The 23308-nt window shown below is 37.2% G+C and overlaps 1 protein-coding gene across 2 annotated transcripts in view; it reads left to right on the top strand.

Moving 5' to 3' along the window:
• Positions 1-22948, top strand: part of SEPSECS (Sep (O-phosphoserine) tRNA:Sec (selenocysteine) tRNA synthase) — a 28112-nt gene extending 5164 nt beyond the window's left edge. For both annotated transcript variants that reach the window (XM_086611620.1, XM_086611618.1), the window contains exons 5-11: positions 1658-1811; positions 5795-5897; positions 8138-8267; positions 8396-8487; positions 16632-16725; positions 17372-17462; positions 20224-22948. In XM_086611620.1, the coding sequence (XP_086467746.1) occupies positions 1658-1811; positions 5795-5897; positions 8138-8267; positions 8396-8487; positions 16632-16725; positions 17372-17462; positions 20224-20473 (914 nt within the window). In that variant the 3' untranslated portion in view covers positions 20474-22948. The remainder of the gene's footprint in view (positions 1-1657; positions 1812-5794; positions 5898-8137; positions 8268-8395; positions 8488-16631; positions 16726-17371; positions 17463-20223) is intronic.
• The last annotated feature ends 360 nt before the right edge of the window (positions 22949-23308 follow it).

Here is a 23308-nt window from a genome sequence, read left to right as displayed (position 1 = left end):
TGGGAGTGTTTTGGGATTATGCTCAATTTCGAACATCAAGCTAAGGAAATTAAGTTTATAATGGAGAAGGTTGTGAGAACATATAATTGATCTGTTAATTTTTTGAATAGTTAACTAGCACATAATTAAAAGAATTATCAACTAAAAATAAGAGAGAAGCAGGTATCAGATATCTTACAACTGAATGCAGTCTCTGTCTTCTGGATCACAAACTGAAAACCAGGCTACAGCAAACTGGCAATAAATCATTCCAGTCCAAGTTCTTCTGTAGAGTTTGAGCATTATATGTCAGTGTTAAGGCATGGTGTTGAGCCATGAAGGAAAAATTCACATTGCTGCTGCCATGTTACACTGCTTTGGAATCACTCTCCTTTTCCTCGCCTCTTCTCCTTTACTGTTTTTCAGTACACTGAACATCTGCCTGCTTTTTAAGAAAGATAACAGTTGCTTCAGCTAGCGTGATGTTGCTGCCATGCCACACCTGTTTGGGAAAGGGAATATATGGTTTCCAGTGTTTTATTCCATAAACAAAACCTTTCTGATTGATTGATTGATTTATTTATGAGCTAGAAATTTGAGCAACTACCATGGGAGGCTTCCCTCTTTAAGAAAGAAAACTCTTTAAGCGCTAGGTTAGGTCAGCCATGCCTTTGGCTAGCTGAATCTTGAAATCTTTGAGAATAGAGATTCCACAACCTCTCTGGATAGCAGTTCCAGTGCTGTGCTATCCTTTGAATGAAAAAAAAGATTTTCTTGCTGTTTATTCTGAACCTCTCAAGCCAAAATTTCTTGCTGTTGCCTCTTATTATATCCTATCAAGGAGAGTCTGAGTCTCTTGTCTTCATAATTACTTTTCATAGGGCTGGGGGCTGGTATTAGATATTTTTCTCCTTTTCAGACTTGAAAAGTCTAGCTCTTACAGCCTTTCTTCCTAAGTTGTGTGCGCTATACTGCAACCATCTTGGTAGCCCTCTGATGGATGCTCTCTGGTTTTTCAACATCCCTCCTGAGCAGCCCATTCCAAAACTGGAAACATTCCAGCATTTAGAAGAAAGGGATAACTTCTTTTTTTCAAACATTTCTCATATGCGTCCTTGAGAAATAACCTTATGAGATTCAGCTGTTGTGGGAAATAGCTTGGATTTTATGATATGACAAAGTTCATTTTCAAACTGATGTCAAACGTGGACATTTTTATCTTGTAAGAAGTAATTTGGAAGTTTATAGATTGGATAAAGCAGAGGCTTATGATGAAAACCAATTCATAATATCATTATTGCATTGCTACATCTAGTAGCATCCTAGAGAGGCTGTTTCAGTATGCTAGTGTTTTAGAAGAATCCCACTCAAGCACTTTCTTTTAATTGGAAGGGAAGAGGTTAATGTGTTTTTAAAACAATCTTCAAACCTCTTGCATGCAATGAATGTAAGGTAAGCTTTTGTCTGGAGTCCAGTATTTAACAAGAATGCTATTGTAGTTTTTAGCTATATGGGCATTGTACAATAAAACAGTTTCTGTAGCTGTGTTCTTAATCTAAGTCTGAAAGAATCTGTTAAAACAACAGAAGCTGGAAGATTTTTCAAATTTATACTGAAACTGAAAACCTACAATTAGAGATTTGATGCTATACATTCAGATCCTGCTTTTTTTGATCAGGTTTTGAGCCTGTGGTAATAGAAAATGTATTAGAAGGTGATGAGCTGCGGACAGACATCAAAGCAGTGGAGGCTAAAATCAAGGCTCTTGGTGCTGAAAATATTCTTTGTGTGCATTCTACAACATCTTGCTTTGCTCCAAGGGTACCTGATAGGTAAGTAGTCTTTGTAAGAAGTGTGTTATTTGTTTCTGTAAAAAAACAAACAAACAAAAAAAAAAAAACCCTTCGTGTTTTGCTTGTCCATCTTTCTAAAATTGCTTAATTGCTTCCAATAATTAAATTAGTGAAAATACTTTAATCCCTTTACTTAAGGAAAATGGAAGGTTGAAACAATGTTCCACTTTCAGATAAATATATTAAAAAAGTGAGAAAAATGCAGAAGGTCTTCCTTCTGTCATATAACTGATGTTAATGATGATCTCTTGTGGTGCAGTGAATGTCAGTTTGGCAGTGGTTTTCCTCTAATTTCGTGGAAGTAGCAAAAGTAGACTTTCATAGAAACATAGTCCAGGAAATACAGTTCCATAGCTAATGCCACATTTTAATATTACTGTCACCTTTTCTACTCTTCTCCTCTAGCCAATGATGAATTTTCCTAGGCTGTTAATATAGTTTAAAAAAAAAACAAAACCAAAAACTACATCTAAATTTAAAATCTTTGCTGGAGTTACACTTTCCTGTATTGTACTGATGTTTATAGGGCTAATTAAGATATAAGGAAATTCTTGGAAGCATCTAGGGCAGAAGTGCTGTATGAGTATAACATGGTTCACCCTGCTGTAACTTATCTTGGTTTGAACATTTGCTGCCTGGTTGCATGATGCTACTTCTTACAGTTTCCAGCTGTTAAATCCCCATTAAAAGAAGCTTAAAATACGTTGCATTCTTTCCTGATATTATGTGTCCATATACATAACTTCCATAGTTGCTACGAAGATGTCATTCAGGCACTAGCTGAAGCTGAGATGAACATTACGGTTATGAATGGGAAATAGAACCTCTGAGACATTATTTCCATGTGTAGCTTGGTTATGAAATATTTGGAGAACTTCTCGATCTGAAAATGACTTGTTGGAGTAGAGGTAGCTAAAGCGCTTGGTATATTGAGTCATTTGTCTGAAGTGAGCACCATTGTTACTCAGAAAATTGGCTTTCTCTGTTTGCTTATTTTGAAAATAAGTATCAAGAAGCAAATTGGTTAGGTTTTACAGTTGAACAGGTATATTTTTATGGACCTAGATGTTGTACACTGAAGCATGAGGTACTAGTAAGATTACTTTTTTTACATAGTTTTAAATGTAGTGTCTCAGTTGTTCCATTTTAATTGTTTTTAGTTTATCACAAAATTGAAAAGACTTATGTTTAGAATTCATCTGCAGTGCATGCTTTTTTTGTTAATTACTTTATCTGGAAAATTAAGTGGAATATTTGCAAGTGTAGGAAAGAAACGCTATTGACGCTGAAACATGGCCAGTAAAGATATGTTTCGCTCTGTTTTCCTACCTTTAAAAAAACCCAGTATTTATCATAGGTTAACCCAATTGCTAGAGGGAAGTTAAAACCATATAATTCTGTCAGAATACTATGAACATTACTTGAAGTTGACTTGCAGATTTATTGGCTAACCTAAATCACAGCTATCAAAATTGAATGGTCTGTTTTATAGCTCGTGTAAATGAATCTTTTCCTTATCTGCCTCCTCTTTTTGACATGCGATTGTTTTGTCCTCTGCAACTAAGAGATGAATTATTAGGTAGTGGCACTGTGTTATGGATAGGAGGATTCGAACGCACTTTCTATTTAAAGGATACTGTCAACTGTTGAAGGCCATAACATTCATCTTCCTACAGGAAGGAAAATCCCATACAGCATTTCTGGAGGGTACCAGTTTAAATGTCTGTTTTAAAATATCTTACATTTGTAAGGCTTTGTTTAGTTGTGGCGGTGGCGTTTTAAAATTTCAAGTGGCTTAGGATTGTTAAAAGGTCAGGGTAAGTGTTTTATGCCTGTGTACCCATAGCTTTCCTTTGAAGTATTGTTTAACTTTACGAGAATAATTCGCCTGGTGTATAAACCCCCTTCCTCAGAGAGACATAAGTTCACAGACAGTCTGTTACCTGCTGTTGCTCTGAGTTGTCTCTAAAACTACTGTGTTTAAGAGGGTTAAAGGAAAAAAAAAATGTCTTTTTTAGTTAGAGGGCTCTGCTAGGTAGGTAAGCTATCTTTTTACTTTCATTAATATTAGAAGAAAGAGGGAAGCTTTCTTTTTTATGAACTTTCACAAGCAGGAGAGAAAGAACAAATAAGCTGGAAAATATTCCTGTAAGACCTATTTGTGACTTTTAAGAACTTGAGTAGTAGCCAAACTTACATTAATGCTTTATATTTCTAATATGACTAGCAGCTCTTTTAATGGTTCGTTTTAAGCCTTGGAAGCAGAAAAATGGTGTGCGTAATTGTTTGCTTCCCTTGCATAATCACATATTCTTTTCAAACTGTAGCACTCTCATCCTGTATTGTAATAATGGATCTATTTTTTCAATAGAATATTTTTAGAAATAGTAAAGAGACTTTTCTGTTTTCAGTACTCGTAGAAGCTAGCGTATTGCTCCTGTAAGTCTCAGGAGATGAGAAAGGTGAACATACATAGCAGTATACCCTCTCTGTTTCAAGTTCGGTGAAATTCTCTACTTGCACTCGAAAAGAAGCCTGTAACTGTTTTCCCTTTAGTCTGTGGAAGGTGAGGAATGAGTCTGATTAAGATCAGCAGATCAGAACGCAAAAGCTTTGCCCTGTGTAGTGTTATGTTTCCTGTATTTTGTTACATAGGATGTTGATAAATGTGAAAAATTATTGGACATGCAGCTCCTGCTGAATATCTCCTGACTGTAGAAGATCAATACGTACATTATACTGCTGGTGTTTCCTAATCATTAAATACTTGTGATTTCTTTAGGGATAACACAGTGATGATGATATTTTCCTAAGCATTCAGGTTTAGAAAATTTAATCTGAGGTTTGCAGCTGAATTTTGCGTTACAAAACGACACTCGGCAATGTAATAGAAATAGAATGCAGAGGAATATCACCTCTTGGAAAATGTTTTCAAACTCTGTCACATTTTATATGAATGTCAGTAAATTACAGTCAGAGACTGTACAAAAAAATACAGTAAAAATGCATTGAAGGTTTAGAGTTCCCAGATTTTTTTTTAAGTAATATTACCTTTATTGTCACTTTAAATTATTATATATTACCTCATTTTTTCAAACAGATTTTATTTATAAAATATATTCACAAGTTTGGGGGAAATCAAGAGCTTTTTTCAAAAACAGCATGATTGGAATGGTTCAAAAAAGGGTACTAAGTACATGTGTGTTTAAAATGCTGAAGACCCTTACCCAAAATGACCTGTGCACCCACATAAATCCTAGTTTGACTGAGAAATCAATCCAGGCTGAGCTTGCTGTGATTTTGGGGATTTCTAAAGGCAAGTGAAGAGTTGTCTTTATTTCTGAGTCAACAGTTCAACAATGTTCTAATTTGTTGATTCCCACATTCAGACATTTTAAGACTCTCCATTCCTTTGAAGAATATCTTTTCTGTTCATCAGTTTATCTGAAATATGCAAGTGAGATTTCAGCCAAAGGGTTGAAATACTAGTTCTTTGAAATAAACAGAAGCATGTAAAGACTTATCGTTACATGATGCTTTTGATTCCCACGACACATCTTGAAATTTCCATTAGGCCATTTTCAGGTTGAATATTAGAAGAAAAGGGAAAAAAGTGTAACTAGCTAATGCTCTGTTAGTTATCATTAAAATATAAAAAAAACCCCTGCTTCTATCTGAAGCAGAATGATTTGGGATCTGTTTACTGTGTTCCAGACAAAACTTTCAGTGAAGCATGACAAATTTCAGCCAATGTCAACAATTTGTAGCATATGAAAAGCTAACAGAATTTTCTTCTTAACGTTAATAGCATAAGGTGGTAAGTGCTACTTTGAAGTACTAATCAAAAAAGCTTATTTTCTCATTCTGACCTCCTTGTAGACCTTTCAGTCTTCTAATGGTCTGATTTGTAACATGAGTTACAGTTATCAATGCTTCTCTAAATCACAATTTTATGCTCATAGACTGGAGGAACTGGCTGTGATTTGTGCTAATTATGACATTCCCCATATTGTCAACAATGCGTATGGAGTTCAGTCTTCAAAATGTATGCATCTTATCCAGCAGGTAGGAGCTGTGTATATCAAACGATAATTTTTTTAACAAGTATAAGTAAATCTCTGATTGCAGATAACAGTAGCAAATTTTATCAGATGGTTCACAGCTTTGATACTATTCCCGTGTGTGTCTGATGTTTGAACAATTTTCTGAGAAAGCAGAGCAGAGGGAAATATTGCTGTTATGTGCGTTTTGTGTATTAAAACAAAATTTATTTAGCTTTTGTTTTATGTTCAAGTGTCTTTTATAATGGAAAAATGTTCTTAATAAGCTTTCTTAAAACATTTCATAAACTTATTAACTAAAAATAGAGTAATGGATCATACTTGAATAGGGATTAAGCCTTTAACAGCATGTGAGTTACAGATTTTCAATTGAAGGTACAAGATTCTACAGCAAAACTTTACAGATGTTGCCACTGTTAAAATATTGTTGTCACAGAAAACGGCTGAGAAAAGTGGGTTCAAAGTTCAAAATCGTGCTTGAAAAAGTTTAATTTCTGTTTAGTTTGAAAAAGAGATTGCTTAAATCTAAGATCAGCTATGAAACTTAAAATTCTTGCATTTTTGCTCATTGCAAGGTACACGCGCTGTTTCTTCAATATTTTATCTTTTCTGTCTGATGCCCAATATCAAAAGAATAGGGAGATATTTTTTTAACAGGATCCAGGGGATCCTGAACTCTTATAAATTTAAAATGTCCAGGTTGGTTTTTTTTCTATTAAAGAAGACATTATGTTATTAACTTGGCCATGACCAACTTGATAGATAACTATAACAGGAACGTCATGTTGGCATTTCTAGATCTTGAGAGACTGAAGGAAGTTGATAAAACTTGAAGTGATACGTGAAATAGAAAATGGCGCATGCTTTATTTGTAATGTATTTAATGCATTTGTTGTATTTAACTTGCACAAGTTCAGTGAAATTCTGGCATGAAGGGGACTGTGGAATTACTGAGTTTCTTGGCATTAAATGTATCTAATGATAATCTTTTCAGTCTACAAAGCTACAAATAGAACTGTTACTGTGTTGGTTTCTGTGGTTTTTCTTGGCTTGATAGGTTGATTGGGGTGGGTTTTTTTGTTTGTTTGCTCTCTGGTTAGGCTAATATATACCTTTGAGCTCTGACTTGTTTTGCATTTATTTACAAAAATGTATTTCCTGCAATACAAAATGTACTGTCTATGAGGAAAGTAGTTATTAATGAATACTTAGGAATATGTACATGCTGAGCACAGTGTGAACAGAACTTGTGAGAGTATCACGGGAAGGAGCTTTTGAGACGATTCCACTTGTCATGCTTTTCCTCTGGTGGTCTTCTGTCAATTAAATCAAATGACAGCTGCTGGCATTCGTCTTCCCAGTAAAAAGCTGACAAACTCGGAGTGCATCTTCCCATCTCCCATGTGCTAAGCTATTAAAACGTAGAAATAATAACTGTGGTTTAGTTGGATCTGCTTTTTTCACTCTTTTTGCTATAGCTGTTAATTCTGTTTCTATTTCCTGGGTTTAGCTCGTAGTACTTTATTATGTATATATTTGAATATACTTCAATATATATGTCCTCTAATATACTTTTCAGGTTCTGTTATGCTACATACTTTTTAATTGTATAGATCACAGTAGCGTATTACTCAAATTGAAGATGTACTGCAGAATCTACATTTTTTTCCATTAAGAATATCTGAGTGGGCTAAGTATAAGGACATTTTGTGTTCTGGGAAGTGAGGGATCTGCTATAAGAAGTTATAAAGCAGGCAGCCTTATAAGAAAGAGTGCTGTCACAGTGCTCTTGTTTTAATGCAAATTTATACATGTATCAAGAAAAACCTTCTTTTCTAATGAAGCATTAACCTGTAGTCCTTTACTGTGAGAATCTGTGAAATGTTTCAGGTTGTACAGTTTTAAATGTATTACTCCCATTAAATTCCAAGGGGTTTCTTTTTTGGTTGTGGTTGAAAATAAGATGCATTTAGACTTGCAGGAACTAAAATCAATATTATAAATCATAGCAAAATAGGAATTTGTAAAGTACTATGTAAGCAGATAGTGATAATAATAGTGAGCAATGCTCAGAAAAGGTAATACTATGATTTTTAATTTTTCATCACAAATACAGTATCTTGTGAGGGTTTCAGGAATTATATTTATTTCAGCTACATTGCTGTGTAATTATTATGCTATCACATGTTTCCTTTTTCCTAATGTCTGCTGTGGATTTTTTCTTTTTGTTCTTTTCTAATAAAGGGTGCTCGCGTAGGCAGAATAGATGCTTTTGTTCAGAGCTTGGACAAAAATTTTATGGTTCCAGTAGGTGGTGCTATCATTGCTGGCTTCAATGAGTCCTTCATTCAGGAGATCAGCAAAATGTATCCAGGTAACTGGTTCTTGGACTGATTTCATCCGTACGAAATAGCTGTAGAAAACTTGATTATCAGCTTTCTTTCACATTAAATTTATTTTTGCCAATTTAATCTGTTGGTTTTTGTTTTGTTTTTTTTTCAGGAAGAGCATCTGCATCTCCTTCCTTAGATGTCCTCATTACACTTCTGTCTCTAGGTGCCAGTGGCTACAAACAGTTACTGAAAGAAAGAAAGGTAGGCTTTTTGGCAAGCAGCACTTTCTCAAAGTCACTTGTTAAGAAAGTCTTGTTGCAAAACTGCTTTGTGTAGTAAATCCAGGTTCTGTCTAGAAAGCCGTTTAATTTCTTCTGAGCTCACAGCTCTGAATCTGGAAAGACAGTATGATACAATTACTTCTTGGCCAAATGGTGCTCATGAGTAAGCGTCATTTCCATGTTGTTTTCCAAACCATAAAGCTAAACTGAGGTCCTGTGCTATCTTGTACAGTATTCAATTTGTTGTTCTAACGTGTGACTAAGACAGGAGAAATTTGCCCACAAAAGCTTAATCTGAGAAGTACTGTGCTGTGTTACCATGATCACACTACTTCCAGGGCTAAAGCGTGAGATTGGACACTCAGAGGTAACCCAAGGGTCTTTGCTCTTCTTTGTTTGGCCCTATTGTGTCTTTGTGCTATGATAGTGTTCAATTAAATGTTTGCGTACCGCATTCTCTGCAGAATCACAGCTTCAGGTTAAGTTATAAATACTGTGCATGGCCCCAAAAAGAGAAAAATACTGTCATTTAAGGTGTTCATCTAGATACAGAGCTAGATTTCTTCTCTGCCTCTCACAGACTGTACGTTTTATGTTGGGTATAGCTGCATTGCACAGACGTTCAAGTTGCCAAGGTTGGGACCTGTACATCTTGAGTTGTCCTTAATTCTAGACATAATACAGGCCTGATTTTGCTATCTTTATGTATAAACACAGAGGATTCTTTTTGTAGAGGGTTTTAGGTAAGGAAATGCTGTGAATTAAATACTGATAATAGTTTTAAATCATGCATGATCTGCTCCATTATTTTATTTAGAACCTACGTTCCAGTTGTTTGCTGCCGACAGCTTGCTGATGCCTCTGATTACCTGGCAGGGCAATAGTGCTGGATCCTGTGACTTGTTTCTAGCTACTTGTAGAGGCATCCAGAAATTCTGTACTGGAATTGAGATCCCATAGGAATAGCTAGACTATAGAAAACCAAACCAGCTTAGTGGCCTTACAAAAACTAAGAAGTGATCTGTGCAACTGATGTGAAAACATGTCTTGTAAAGCACTGAAAGCAGTTACCATCTTTGCCACTATTGCAGTACAGTTTCTAACATTTTATTCTGGACTGTTGTATGTATTGCCATGTATGGCTTGTGTCTTCATTAAAAGCAGATTGTATTTTTTCCCCCTTCACCCTCATCTTCAAAAGAATCTCAAGGGAATTCATCATGTCTTCTGCAAAGCTGATTTTGATGTTAGATTTACACTAGTAGCAGGTACATAATGGACAGGGTAAATATTCTCTTAAGTCAAATTATAATTATTTCATAAATAAAATGTCTTAATGAATAGCTATATATTTTTGAATCATGTCATTTTCTTGGAAGTAGAATTCTAAAGTGAATAAAGCATTATATTTTTACAACTTCAGATCTTTTTATTTCAAATGTGAGTATACTCTATAAACACAACCTTATATATGGCATAAATATGTTTCTTTTATTGGATTTGCTGTAGAAATAGAAACCTTTTTTTGCTTAAATCTGTTTGTTCCTGAATTGTAAAAATGTAATAGTGATAGTTTATTGCCTGTGCTCTGTGAAAGCAGAGGCAGAACTATTAGGCTCCCAGCAGGAGCTATTTATAGCTTGACATTGAGTACTCCTTTCTATATCGGTGCAGCTACACCTACTCACACAAAAAGTCAGCTATAAAAAACTTCAGGCTTTTTTTTTTTCTTTCTCTTTTTACCTTACCCTTATTCACATGAGTGTTAATTCAGGTTATTTGAGCTCAAGCCAGAAAGAGCAGAATATTACTGAGAAGAAATTAATCTGACAAAGCCAAGGAAGGAAATAGTGTGCCCAGTTTTTCTTTTGCACGGATAAACCGTTTCACATAGGAAAGGAAGAGATTATATGAAGGAGAGTAGCATGTACATGGAGTGGGATTTTCTGACAAGCTGGCAGTTGTGGAGTGTGCAATTCTCTAAGAGCATGAGATTATATGTTATGATATGAAGACTTAAAATGGTGCAATGGATCTGAGGACAGAAGAGCAAGGGAGTTGCACACACATGCTGTCCAAGTGACTGAATAAAGGTGGCCATATATGAAAGCTTAGTAAGGAATGTTTTCAACAGTCATATTTAGCCTTGATGTTTCCAGAGAAAGGATGGAAGTAGACCACCAACAGTAAGGTTTTTTCATTTGTTCTTAATTTTCAGTATTCTTTTTTCTATATGTTTATGTGGTGTTTAGAACAGTGGTTTTCTGATCTCAGTGGAGGATTCCAGGTCCTTTTGTAATGCAAATACTGACATCTGATCCATAGTCAAATTTATTAATATCTTTGCTTTTAAAGAACTCGTAATAATATGTAAAAGTTACACTTTTCTAGTGACTCCTTTGATTTCCTCAGTACAGATTATGTTGCATATTCTGCATTGCCAGGCTTTAAAACTCTATTTTCGTGTGTGTTTTTGTGCCTCTGAACCAGGCTGCAGGTAGCAAACACAGTGGTTACACTGTGTAATAGCATAAACAGTAAACTTCAGTTGTCACCTCAGAATTGACGGAGAACAAGGACCCTACATTCAAGGTTTACATTCAGGACCCTACGTATCAGGTTTAATACCTGATAACTATTTTCCAATGTGGTCCATTTAATCCATTTAACTAATTATTATACTAGTATTATTGAAGAGGTGATGGCTTCGTTTTGTTCTCAGCAGTTACGGATTTCCACATTAGACTTTTCCTTAACAATCTAACGATCGAGATAATTCTGATTTTCTTAAATTATTTCTGTGTTACTTGGGACACGATGGAGCTTTTTATGTCTGTATCCATCTGTCTGTATGCTTTCTAAGAGTGATTAACTGGAGTAACTTTTATGTCCTTATGGAATATGTATGTAAAATATTTAAAATCACACCAAGTGGGAGGAAATTGTTTGGGTTTTACAATTCAGTAAAATACTGTGGTTATATTTCATGGTTTATCATCGTTGTAATTATTCTGATAGGAATAAATTATTTGTACAGTTCAGCGTGAGTTTATATTGCTGCTCTACTTATGATTGAATTTAAGAATAAAAGAAAAGCCATTTTATGCTGGATATTAAAAATGTAAAGAATCAAATATTCTCACAAGACAGATGTTTGTTACTCCTCATTTTTTTGTGTCTAGTCAGTTTGTTACACTGTAGTTTGTCAGATGTGTGGGGAATATTGCAGGATTTTCCTCGTGTGAACTACGTGGAACCATTTTGAAATTTTAGAGTGGCTGGAGGCAAGAGAGTTGAACTGAATGTAATCTTTATTGTAAATGGTGGTGTGTAGTTAAACAAGTGCCAAGTACGAATGGAGGCTTCAAAGAGGCGTACGTACTCAAAGCGTGTATTGGAGAGGCATGGCCCGCAAGGAGGCTGATCTCAAGCTCTTGGAAGTGCTGAAGAGAAGATGTGTTGATCGGGGCTAAGTGAGACCTCAGTTTAGAGTGTGGTGATTGTGAGCGTTAGCATTACCATGTCAGGTTTGGCAAGAAACTGGGCGGTTCCTGTTGGATTACTTTTATATGCTTAAAGATTTAAAGGTTCTGTAATTAATGTCACGTTTTAACACTTTCCAGTATATTGTAAATTCGCAACAAAAAGTCTTGATCTTGCAACACAAGAGAATCTGTATATGAGGGTATGTGGCACGTGTAGGTATCACACACGTACACATAGTTTCTGTCGTGTTTGGCAACATTTTAGGAAAGTCAGCTTTCTTCTGGGGCCCACACCAGCAGGCCTCCGTGCTCAGCACCGCAGCCTCGCTCTGTCTGCGGGAAGTGGCGTGCCCAGCGCTCTGATCAGATCGCAGATCTGATGCAGCTGGTCAGCCTGATACGCAAAGCAGAAGAGAGGCTGTGCCGGTTGCATTATAAACAGCTGCTGCTGCAAAGTAAGTTAAGATGGGACCTGATCAGTCTCACGTACAGCACGTGAGAGCTGGCAGTCTGTATGTAGTGCACAGGCGTTGTAAAATTACTCTTCTGCAGTGTCTTCTGCAGTGCTGTATGCAGCTATATGGCTGTTCTCTGAGGACAACTCATTTTTTCAAATGAGTGTGAAACAGGGACGAAGGCAGAGTGTTACAGACTCGGAGCATAAGCAGGCTGGGTGGTTAGAACCAGCTAGGATAGTTTCAGTCACACACTAGAAGTTTTCTGGCCCTTATCAGTTGTCTCTCTGTCACCTGATGTGGGACTAATGGCATATTTAGTACCCCCACATTCTGCTTTTTCTCTGGAGATACTGGCTTTTTCCTTACTTATTTACCTCTTGGCGGGAAACTTCCATTGGAAGAAGAACAGTGCCTGTCGCGATGGAACAACAAATGAAGAGTCAGCCATATTAGTGTAGGTTCTATTAAAAATAGTTTTATAATGTAAATACACTATTATTCAAACATTTTTAATAATTTTTACAAAAATAATTGAAAATGGTTTTGTATATGTATGTGGAAGTAGACCATTTTGTTCAAATAATTGAATCCTTTGGCAAATTTAATGCATACGCAGTTGTTGACTTGTTCATTATATTTTTTGAGGTATTTTACTGGTTTAGGTGCTAGAAAGACCAGAAGAAGCGCAAGACATTTTCACATAGTTTAGCATTCATTTCACTAACCTGGTAAGGTTTGGGATAAGTTTCTAAGGGGAAAGAGTGAATTAAATAATGAAACTTAACTGGCATTTAGTGCTTGGGTTGTTCGGTGCAACTTTAGCATCGTAGTTAACTTCATTGGAGAAAACTTGAGTGCCTACCACAGAAAATCAATATGTAAGAGCTCACTTGTGTTTAATTGCTTAGGGTGCTTATAAATTTTCCAGGTAACAGAAACATTTTATAATTGAGGTTGATTATAGATTTGACCTCACAAAAATATTGCTTTTTTCCTTTTTTCAGAAAGGCTGTCAATCTATTTTGCAACGTCTTCTGAAACTGTAAAATATCTAGAGGGCTTCCAATGGGAAAATGTAAAACAGTGACATTCATAAAAATAGGAAGTTCTGAATTTGACTGAAGCTACCTGAACACAAACTGATGGAAATACATACTTGGATTATTTTTTTTTTTACTGTCTTTTCATTCTCCCTTGTTTTAACAAATTCTATGTATATAAAGGCTCATATATAGTAACCTAGATATTTAATCTTTATGTAATTTAATACATTCATACAGTAGGTAACTCGTTATACCAACTTGCAGTCCTTTCATCAATAAATGCTGTAAGAGCTGAAATAGAGAATTGCCTAGTTACAATACACAAAAATTAATTACTTGGGAATTTCTTCCTGTTGCAGTACGGGTTTTTCTCAGTACTAATTTCACCAGTAATATCTCCATAGCAGGCACAATGAGTATGTACTTCTGTAGTCCTTTGCTTCAGATGTAGAAGTAAATAGCCAGCAGAGGGAGCACAAATTAATTTATGATTTGTATTCCAAAGAAGTACTAATAAAATGGCTAACACATTGGTGATGCTCACTGTGGAAAGCAAATAACGAACGAGTAATGTGTTTTTATATTCAGTGAGGGACCAGAAGGAAGGCAAAAGCGTGTGCACGTTTGAAACATAAATGTTTTTCAACTTCTGCAAGTGAAATGTAAACAAACTCTGATTAATTGAAGCCATAAAATCACTTGATTTACAAATGCCTCTGAAAAATAAGAATGACTTTTCGCAAATTTCAGGTTCTGATAATTAACCGTAGATGCCTCCCAAAATTTTTGTTGTTGTTCCAAGCATTACAGGAGCTTTATGTTCTTGTTGATAGTTGAATCAATAGCCTGATTCGTTTAGACAGTAACATGGTACTTTCTCCTCACTGGCTGAATTCGTTCTATGGTATTAGGAAGAACAGGTCAGGAGCTGTGTTCATTTTGTCACTCATGAAGTGAGACTGGGTTGACTACGGTGGCTCAAGTAAAGCAGCTGTAACATACTTCTAACCGCTACCACAAAGCTCATTTGGTTTCATAAGACCTTTGGGAGGTTCTGCTCAAAAATATAGTTTTGATCACGAGCTCTAATTTGTATCTGTCAGAGTGCACAGGTCAGAACAGGTTACTGGTCTACAAACAGAAAAGGCAACTCTATTTAGAGAATGAAAAATCACTTGTCAGGTCCAGAAATTGATGAGGATGCTTAAACACACAGTCACATTGAAGCAGATATGAGCAGCACAATCTTTGTGGCCCAAAAGAGGAAAAATCTGGTGGTTAATATCTTTTAAAAAGAGTATCTGTATCTTTTTGCCAGTTTTTATGAGAGACTAAGCATTAAAAAGGATGGAAAAGAAGCCAAAGGATACAATAAGAAGAATGGTGTTTATTCTCACTCTGCCTGTAACTGTTTTGAGCTGATATGTAAAAAGGAAGATATTAAACTGAGGAAGAGTGTGAGCAATTATCATAGATTACTACTGGGGAAGAGGGAGAAAATAAAATATGGATGAAGTAAGAGAAACAGTCTTTTATGTGCAGTGTGACTTGTACTTGAGCCAAAACATTTATGAATCTCAGTTTTATGACACTTTCACAATAAAGGTGCAATCTAATTAGGTGATAGCAGAAATTCAGATATCTCCGTTCTTTTAGTAGGCTTGAACAGGAGGGGCTGGTCCCAGGAAGAGGACTGGCTACACAGTAGAGCTGAGTATTCAGGGAAGTATATATTGTGTGAAACAACATACATTCAAATGTCTACTCATAGCCTTCTCCTGAAGAGACTGTATTGCCATTCTCATACAAAAAAAAAAGAAGTCTTAGCACCAGTGGTAATTGTGATTGTGTGATACATAGTAACAAAATGCATTACTCTTAGTTTGGAATGTGTTAATAGAGAGAAAGCAAACTAAGGAGCAATTTGCCATAACATGGCCATCTGTGGCTCAGGGGCTTGGTGAGTGGAAGCTTTTGCAGGAGTGAGGTGGGGTAAGACCTGCTGTGCAGTGCGAATCTTATTAGGATTTTGAGGTGGGCTCATGTGAACCTCATGAAGTTCAATAAGGCCAAGTGCAAGGTCCGGCACATGGATTGGGGCAATCCCAAGCATAAGTACAGCCTGTGTGGAGAATGGACTGAGAGCAGCCCTGAGGAGAAGGACTTTGGGGTGTTGGTTGATGAGAGGCTCAACATGAGCCAGCAATGTGCGCTGGCAGCCCAGAAAGCTAACCATATCCGGGGCTGCATCCAAAGCAGCGTGGCCAGCAGGTCGAGGGAGGTGATTCTGCCCCGCTACTCTGCTCTCCCGAGACCCCACCTGCAGTACTGCATTCAGCTCTGGGACCTCCAACAGAAGAAGAACATGGACCTGCTGGAGCATGTCTATAGGAGGGCCGTGAAGATGATCTGAGGGCTGGAGCACCTCTCCTGTGAAGACGGGCTGAGAGATTTGGGGTTGTTCAGCCTGGAGAAGAGAAGGCTCCGGGAGAACTTCTGGCAGCCTTCCAGTACTTAAAGGGAACCTATAAGAAAGCTGGGGAGGGACTTTTTGCAAGGGCATGTAGTGATAGGACAAGGGGCAATGGCTTTAAACTGAAAGAAGGTACATGTAATTAGAGATAAGGAAGAAATTCTTCATTCTGAAGGTGGTTGAGGCATTGGACCAGGTTGCCCAGAGAAAGTTGTGGCTGCTCCATCCCTGGAAGTGTTCAAGGCCAGGTTGGATGAGTCTTTGAGCAAGCTGATCAAAGTTAAATGGAAAGTGTCCCTGCCTCTGGCGGGAGGGGTGAAACTAAGATGATCTGTAAGGTCTCTTCCAACCCAAACCATGCTATCATTTTACCTCCCTAAGTTTCAGGGCTACAGAGAGAGAATGACATCCCAAGCATGTCTGTTAGACCAAATAGAGAGCTTTGTACCAGCTTGAGGGGGAAGAACAGTGTTCAGGAAATGGAGCTGTTCCTTTATAGAATGATTTCAGAGAATTGTCTGGTCCACTTACTTGGTACACGTGAAAAGAGGAGAGGATCAGCTGGACACCTGTAGGATATAATGGAGACTTAGCAGTTTTGTGAAATAGGTACTATTTTCTCTGTTTGAGAGCTAATAACAAAAATACTGTGTCTTTTTTTCTAGGAGATGTTTTCCTATCTTTCAAGTGAGCTGAAGAAGCTGGCGGATAACCACAATGAGAGACTGTTAGACACACCACATAATCCCATATCCTTAGGTAATTGTTGTTTTTTATCTTTTAAAAATGTTTTTAATATACTGTGCACTCAGAATGCACTTTCACATACAGTTCCTATATATTAAACATTGTTCACTATGCTTCATTAAATTGTTTTCAGGCTGATGTGAAACCATTGAACCCAATAAGATAATCTGCTATAAAAGTAGAGTAGTGACTCAAACCCTTTATTTTTTTACAAAATTTCTCCTGTCCAGCATACTCATTTATTGTAACCAAGGCAGTCAGAAGATGTTAGCATGTAGTAATACTTTATAAATAACTAGATTTAAAAATAAATTAAGGTATAATTATTTTACCCGTCAATTTATAGTGCTGTAAAAGAGATTATGAAATTCCCACTCAGGATACTTGTTCTAACCAAAAATTCTGCTGAACACCAAGATAATATTGCCTACTTGTGCAGAATGTGCCTTACATACAGTCTAACCAAAGAAGTAATCTTTGACAGATTATGGGAAAACTAAAAATTATGAAATGTAGGGTTTGTATTTCTTTTTTCTTTGTATCTGAAAATAAATATTTGGCTAGATTTTTGTTATTGGAAAACACTTGTCCTCTGTGGTTCTTGTTTGGAGAAAAAGAAGCTTTGTTGTAGTTTTGACCTGACCTTTTGTTGCTTTAGCCATGTCACTGAAGAATCTAGATGAAAATAATGATGCTGCTGTTACTCAGCTTGGATCTATGCTTTTCACAAGACAAGTTTCTGGAGCAAGGTGAGAATGCTATGAATTTGAAAAATTTAGGGGATTGTATTAGCATATATTTTATGAAATCCTATAATATTTGTTTTTTACCAGTTGTCTCATCATTACAGATTACAGTCTGACAGTAACAAGTCAGAGAGTAATACACCCTTCTTCTTCACTGTTATCTACTAATAATGTCTACCTGCCTGAGTTAGCAATGAGGCCCCCTTTGTTAGCTTTGGTAGGCTAAATAGATAATCTATGCCCATTTAATTTAGTGTCATTATTCCCTAGTATCCCTTAGTTTCATTTAGTTTCCAGCTGTTGTCTGATCTTAATAGTTAAGTTGTAAGCTACTTAGGGAAGATCTTTGTTTTGTTTATTGCAGCACAAATATGGTTGTGCTGGATAGCAGGGGAATAAGCTTTTAATACCCTACATAGCTTATTGTTATACGGAAGAAAATCCTGCTGTCCGGAACTAATTGTGTTTAAAAAAAAACAAAACAAAACAACAAAAAAAGCAAACCAAACCTTACACCCTTAAAAATCTACAACCTTAGCCAGTCTGAGCTGAGTTTATTCTTAGAGACATTGGTACCTGGAAACGCAAGCCAAATGATTTTTCATTATTTTGGTTTAAACCTTCTAGAAGAAGAGAATTATTTAAAATTTGTTTTGGCAGGATTTCTTAATCTGAATATTACTGCTGCCATGCTAACTTCTGCCATAGACTTAATGTCAATTTTTTGTAGCAAAGCTGAATGTTTCCACATAAGAAGGTATGCTTCATTAACTTGGATTATTCCACTTCCCGCACAGATGAATGGCAGTAAATCTATATGTACTGTAGTTAGATGCTCTTTTTAATTTGCCTGTCCTAACCTTGGCTTGTCCTGCAATTTCAGCCGTCTTTGGCTGAAATGATTCTAGAGGTTCAATTTTTGAAGTTAAAATTCTCCAATTCTTTGCCTCATATAAAGTTTTCAGATTTTTCCTTTTTTGTACGTAAGCGAATAATTCTTTTGTACTATACACTATACTGCTTGACCCTGCATTTCAACAGATTTTAAATGTTATGCTTGTGCTCAATGTCAGAGGTAGGAATAGCAACTCCCTATTTCAGTAGCGTCCAGGGTTTTACTTAACCTGTGGTCTGAGCACTTGGACAGAGGAAGGATCTGCTGATCCTAGTGGTGTTTGTCTGAATGCAGCTTCTTCTGTGAACTGCAGGGAATGTCTCTATAGAGGTTATAAATTCTTATCAATTGATTGATGTTAACTGCTTGTGTAGGCTTTAACTATAGCCACAAGGCGAGTTGTTCCTTTAACAAGTAAGGATGTGGATTAGGGTCTTGATTTATCGGGGAGTGGATACGTACTGAAAGTACTGACAAATAGCATGTAATAGGTAGAGGTTCTTAGCAGGAGGAAGAGGTAAAAGCGATGGCAAAAAGTATCCACTACAAGGAGGGAATGAATATGAGGTTAACGTCATAGGATGGGGGAAAAGGGAGATGCAGTAGAGAGGAATGGACGGGAGGAAGTTGGGATCCTCAGCACTCTGAATCACTTGAACCCAGACGTTTTGGACTGCAGTATACTATGCCAAGCAGATGTCTGCACAAAGGCTGACATCATCATGGTGATCCCAGAGAGGTCAGGGTCACCAGGTTGCCTAAGAGGAGGCAAACCGACCCAGGTCAGAGCCAGAGCAGGTCAGATAGTTACGGCTTGTGTCCTGGTTTTAGCTGGGACAGAGTCAGCTCTTCTTTTTAGCAGCTAGAAGAGCTCCATGTTTTGGTTTTACTCAGAGGCTCGCTCTGAGAAGAATGCTGATAGCAAGCTGATGTTTGTGGTTGGAAGTGAAACTCCAAGGACTTTTCAGTGTGCTGTGTTCTGGCCTGAGTGCAGAAGCACAGCGGGATAAGGGGGGAGCATAGCCGGGACAAGGGGGACATGATTCCCCTTGTGATTTGTGTGGAACTTAAGATTGAGGGCCAAACTGGCCAATTAGTATTCCATATCATGCAGCGTCATGCCCAGTATAAAAGTGAGGGGCAGCCAGGCAGAAGGGCTTTTGCGCTTTGGCTCTTTCGCCGCTTCTGCTCTTTTGTGCTTGCTGCGCTTTTGCTCTATTGCCTTTTTTTTCTCCCCCTCTCTCTCCCAGTACTCCCACTCTTGGAGTACTTTCTCTGTCTCTGCCCCTCTCTATTTCGGGGCCTCGCATTCGTCCAGGATTGCAGCTTCGGGACGAGACGGGCTTCAGATAAGAGGGGGTGGTGAGCATCTACACTGTGTATTAAATCATCTGTATTAAATTGTTCTTATCTCAACCTGCGGGTTTCCCGTTTCTCCTTTAATTCTCTCCCTCATTCCTGGGGGTGGGGGAGGGTGAGTGACCGGCTGTGTGGGGTTCTGTTGCTGGAGCGGCCTAACCCACGACAGCTTGTTACAGAATAGAAAAGTTTGCTGCAGGTGTCTCTCCCCACACACACTGGGGAGTTCATAAATTCCGGTAGTGAAGACCTTTATATAATTTAACTGAAGAGGGTCATACACACATGCACACAGATGAGCTAATTCAGGATCTGCTACTGCTGTCATTCGTAGTGATGCTTGGGCACTAACTTGGAGAATGCCTGATCTAAGCCTGCTTAGATTAATTTGTTTAGAGTTAGCAGGTATTACACTGTATAGGAACTTGTTTAAGTGTGTTCATTGTAGGATATCACATAAAATATCCAAGACATCTGTAACTGAATCACAATTTTGTTTGTTTGTTTCAGGGTTGTTCCCTGTGGGTCTGTACAAACAGTGAATAACTACACTTTTAAAGGCTTTATGTCACATGCAAATGACTATCCTTGTGCTTACCTCAATGCTGCCTCAGCAATTGGAATTAAAAAGCAAGATGTAGATGTATTCCTAAAAAGACTTGACAAGTGTTTGAAGACTTCTAGAAAAGAAGCAAACAAAGAAAACAGTGTAAATGAAATAAATAATTCTAATCCAGGCACAGAACAACCTGAAGACTAGAAGATACAGATTTAGTAACATAGGAAGATGCACTTTTGTTCGAAGTATGTCAGCTTTGTATTGGGTTAGCATTGTGATCTGCAGTGGAGAAAATTTATTCCTGATCTGAAAACAGCAATGACAAAAAAAAATGGGTGAAAATGCAGCTTTAAAGAGAGTAGGTAATACTCTCTCCAAGACAGAGGGCCAAACACAAATTTTCTGCAGCACATAAATGCACTTAATATCTGCCAAAGTAAACCTTTACATTCATAAAGACCTTGAGCTGGCCTTTCAGTCTGTGGGTGACTGTTTGGACCAGTGTTCAGCAAATCACAGAATGCTTATTCGCATATTCCTGATTAACAAGATTTTCTGTGACAGGGATTGAATTCCTTCCTAGGTGTAGACCATCCAGCAAGAAATGTTTCACTGCTCTCGAAATATGTCTTGTTTCGCATCAGCATGTGTGCCACTTTTCATTTCTTTTCAAACATTTATGTAAGTGTTGGGATAGCCCTTACTAAATACAATGTTAAAACTTCATGAGGAAATGATAGAGTTGAAATAGTAATGTTCTCAGGTGTTCTCACCTCTCAAGAACTGACTAGAACAAAGCAGCTGTCAGTGGAAAAGGAAAACCTAAAATACCTCATATCCTGTCAGTGCTCAGCTGTTGGAAACATTTAACAAAGTTCAGCAACCCAAAGCAATATTAATAATGAAAGCAAGGGGTTGTGGAGTGGAGAGGCACAGTTGTCTTTTTCCATTTCATCTTTTCTTTGATAGGGTGATCAAGTCAGAGATCCACTGAAAAGGAGGAATGCCTTGTTGAATTAACACAGCAGTTTCAAGAGCCAGTGAGACCTGAGGGTATTCTGGCATTTTTAGTCCATTGTTAGAATGTATAGACTTCCATTTCTGAAGTGTCTCTTGCCATTGGCACTGTTGCTTCTGTGGCTGTGTGCTGTTGCTGATTTGAATTCATTAAGCAGAATCTGTTCCTGAAACAAAGGTTCTGTCTCATCAAAGTGACAGTGCTGTAGGTTGCAAAACTTTTAGTTAATTCTTCTTAAATGCAATTCCTACGTTGTACGTAGTTTTTATGTCATTTACTGTTCAAAGCGAGCTTAATGTTCAAAGACATTTTCTTCATCTGCCTGTAATGTAGAAATACTTGGGACACCACAATGAATGAGCTCAAAATGTCAGGAAGTATTCTAGCTACTTTGTTTGGTGGGATCTGAGACACGTATCCTTCAGAGCCCTCTGTAAATTGCTTAATCAAAATAGTGACGCTTTTGAAAAGATTGTCTAGCTCGCATGTTCAAATGAGTTGGTGCAAGAGGTGATGTTAATATGCAGAAGTTAATAGTGTGCTAATCATCATGAAGGTGCTCTCACTTAATGAGGTCCCTTGTATCTTGGGCTTAAATTGAACTGCTTGCTTCTACATTGCTAGTGCTACAGTTACACCTTGGATGGATTAAAGCTTGGGAAGGTATGGCTCCCCAGACTACAGTCGCGGTTGTTACTTGCTGTACAAACACATCCTAGGAGAAATGTAATATAACTTGACCACTGAGTCCTTGTGGCTATAAGGAGATGTAAATTCCTTTCCTTCCTCTCTCTCTCTTTTTTTCTTTTTTGCCTTTTTTTTTTTTTAATTGAGAGCATGCTATACCTCAGTTTTTCCAGTAAAGCTCTTCCACAAGCTTGGGAGGCAAAACTCTGCAGCTCACTGCCTCAGTATTCAGTACATTGTAGCAGCCAGTGAAAACCACAAGGCCCTAGTGGTACCTTTCTTCCTGGATTTTTATATCGCTGCTCCGTGCCTGAATGAGTATAAATTATTGATTTAGTTGGCGAGTCACATAATGCGAACGTTAGAGCTATTGTTACAAGAGTTTAGGGAGGTGTGTGGAAGCAGCTAAAATAAGCATTTGATGAATAATATCCTGAAACTGAATAAAGAAAACAGCAGTTGCCTTCTCTGAGGGAAAGAAACCTTTACCTTTTACGGTCTCACAATAAATTGTCTGCTGCAAATAATTCACTCACTTCTACTAGGGATTGAACTGCTTTCTCGGGTAGTGTTTTTCCTGTCTTCAAAATGTTTCCCATTTGAAATCAAAGCCGAAAATTTCAACAAACCTCTATAAACAAGTATCCAGGGAAAGAATTAAGTGATTTGTTCTGATTTTGACCTTTTGAACATTTTTTATTTTAAAAAAACACATATTAAGATTATGGGTTTAAAACATTTTTTAATTTGTGTGTCATTACATCTGTTTGCAAACCTTGGTGGTGCCACTTGATGTCAGGAAATTCAAAATGTTTTGAGAAATGTGCCCCATCATGTGTATAAACTCTCGAACTAAATATTTGTGTTATGTTACTTTGGTAAGCTGGTGTACCAGTTTTCGATTTTGTTTGCTTGATTTGTCCCCTTAAATGTCTTCAGTTAATATTAAGTTCTTTAGAGATGGAAGCATTATATAATGTCATTATAAATACAATGAAATGTTAATTAATTTGAATGGTAATATACTTCCAAGTAAATGGAGAAGAATGGGTTGTTTAGGAGATTCAGTAGATTAAAAGTATTTTTCAAGGAAGAGTATAAATCACTTATTCTCTATTTACCAATACCTATAATAAAGCAGTGAAATAATATTGGAACATACACCCATGATCAGAGTTTTCATTTCCTTTGTGTAACAGATATGGGGAGATTTCGTGGCTACGGCAGGTCTCACTAAGAGTAGGGCATAGGCTTGTCAAACTATGCAGAGCAAAACAAATATATTAACAATATTTGCCTTCTGTGAAAATCTTTCAAAGATTGTACAGTGA

The sequence above is a fragment of the Tauraco erythrolophus genome, chromosome 5, assembly GCF_009769465.1.
Source record: "Tauraco erythrolophus isolate bTauEry1 chromosome 5, bTauEry1.pri, whole genome shotgun sequence".
NCBI classification, from domain to species: Eukaryota; Metazoa; Chordata; class Aves; order Musophagiformes; family Musophagidae; genus Tauraco; species Tauraco erythrolophus.
The sequence above is the reverse complement of the archived record's forward strand: the minus strand, read 5'-3'. Positions and strand labels throughout refer to the sequence as shown.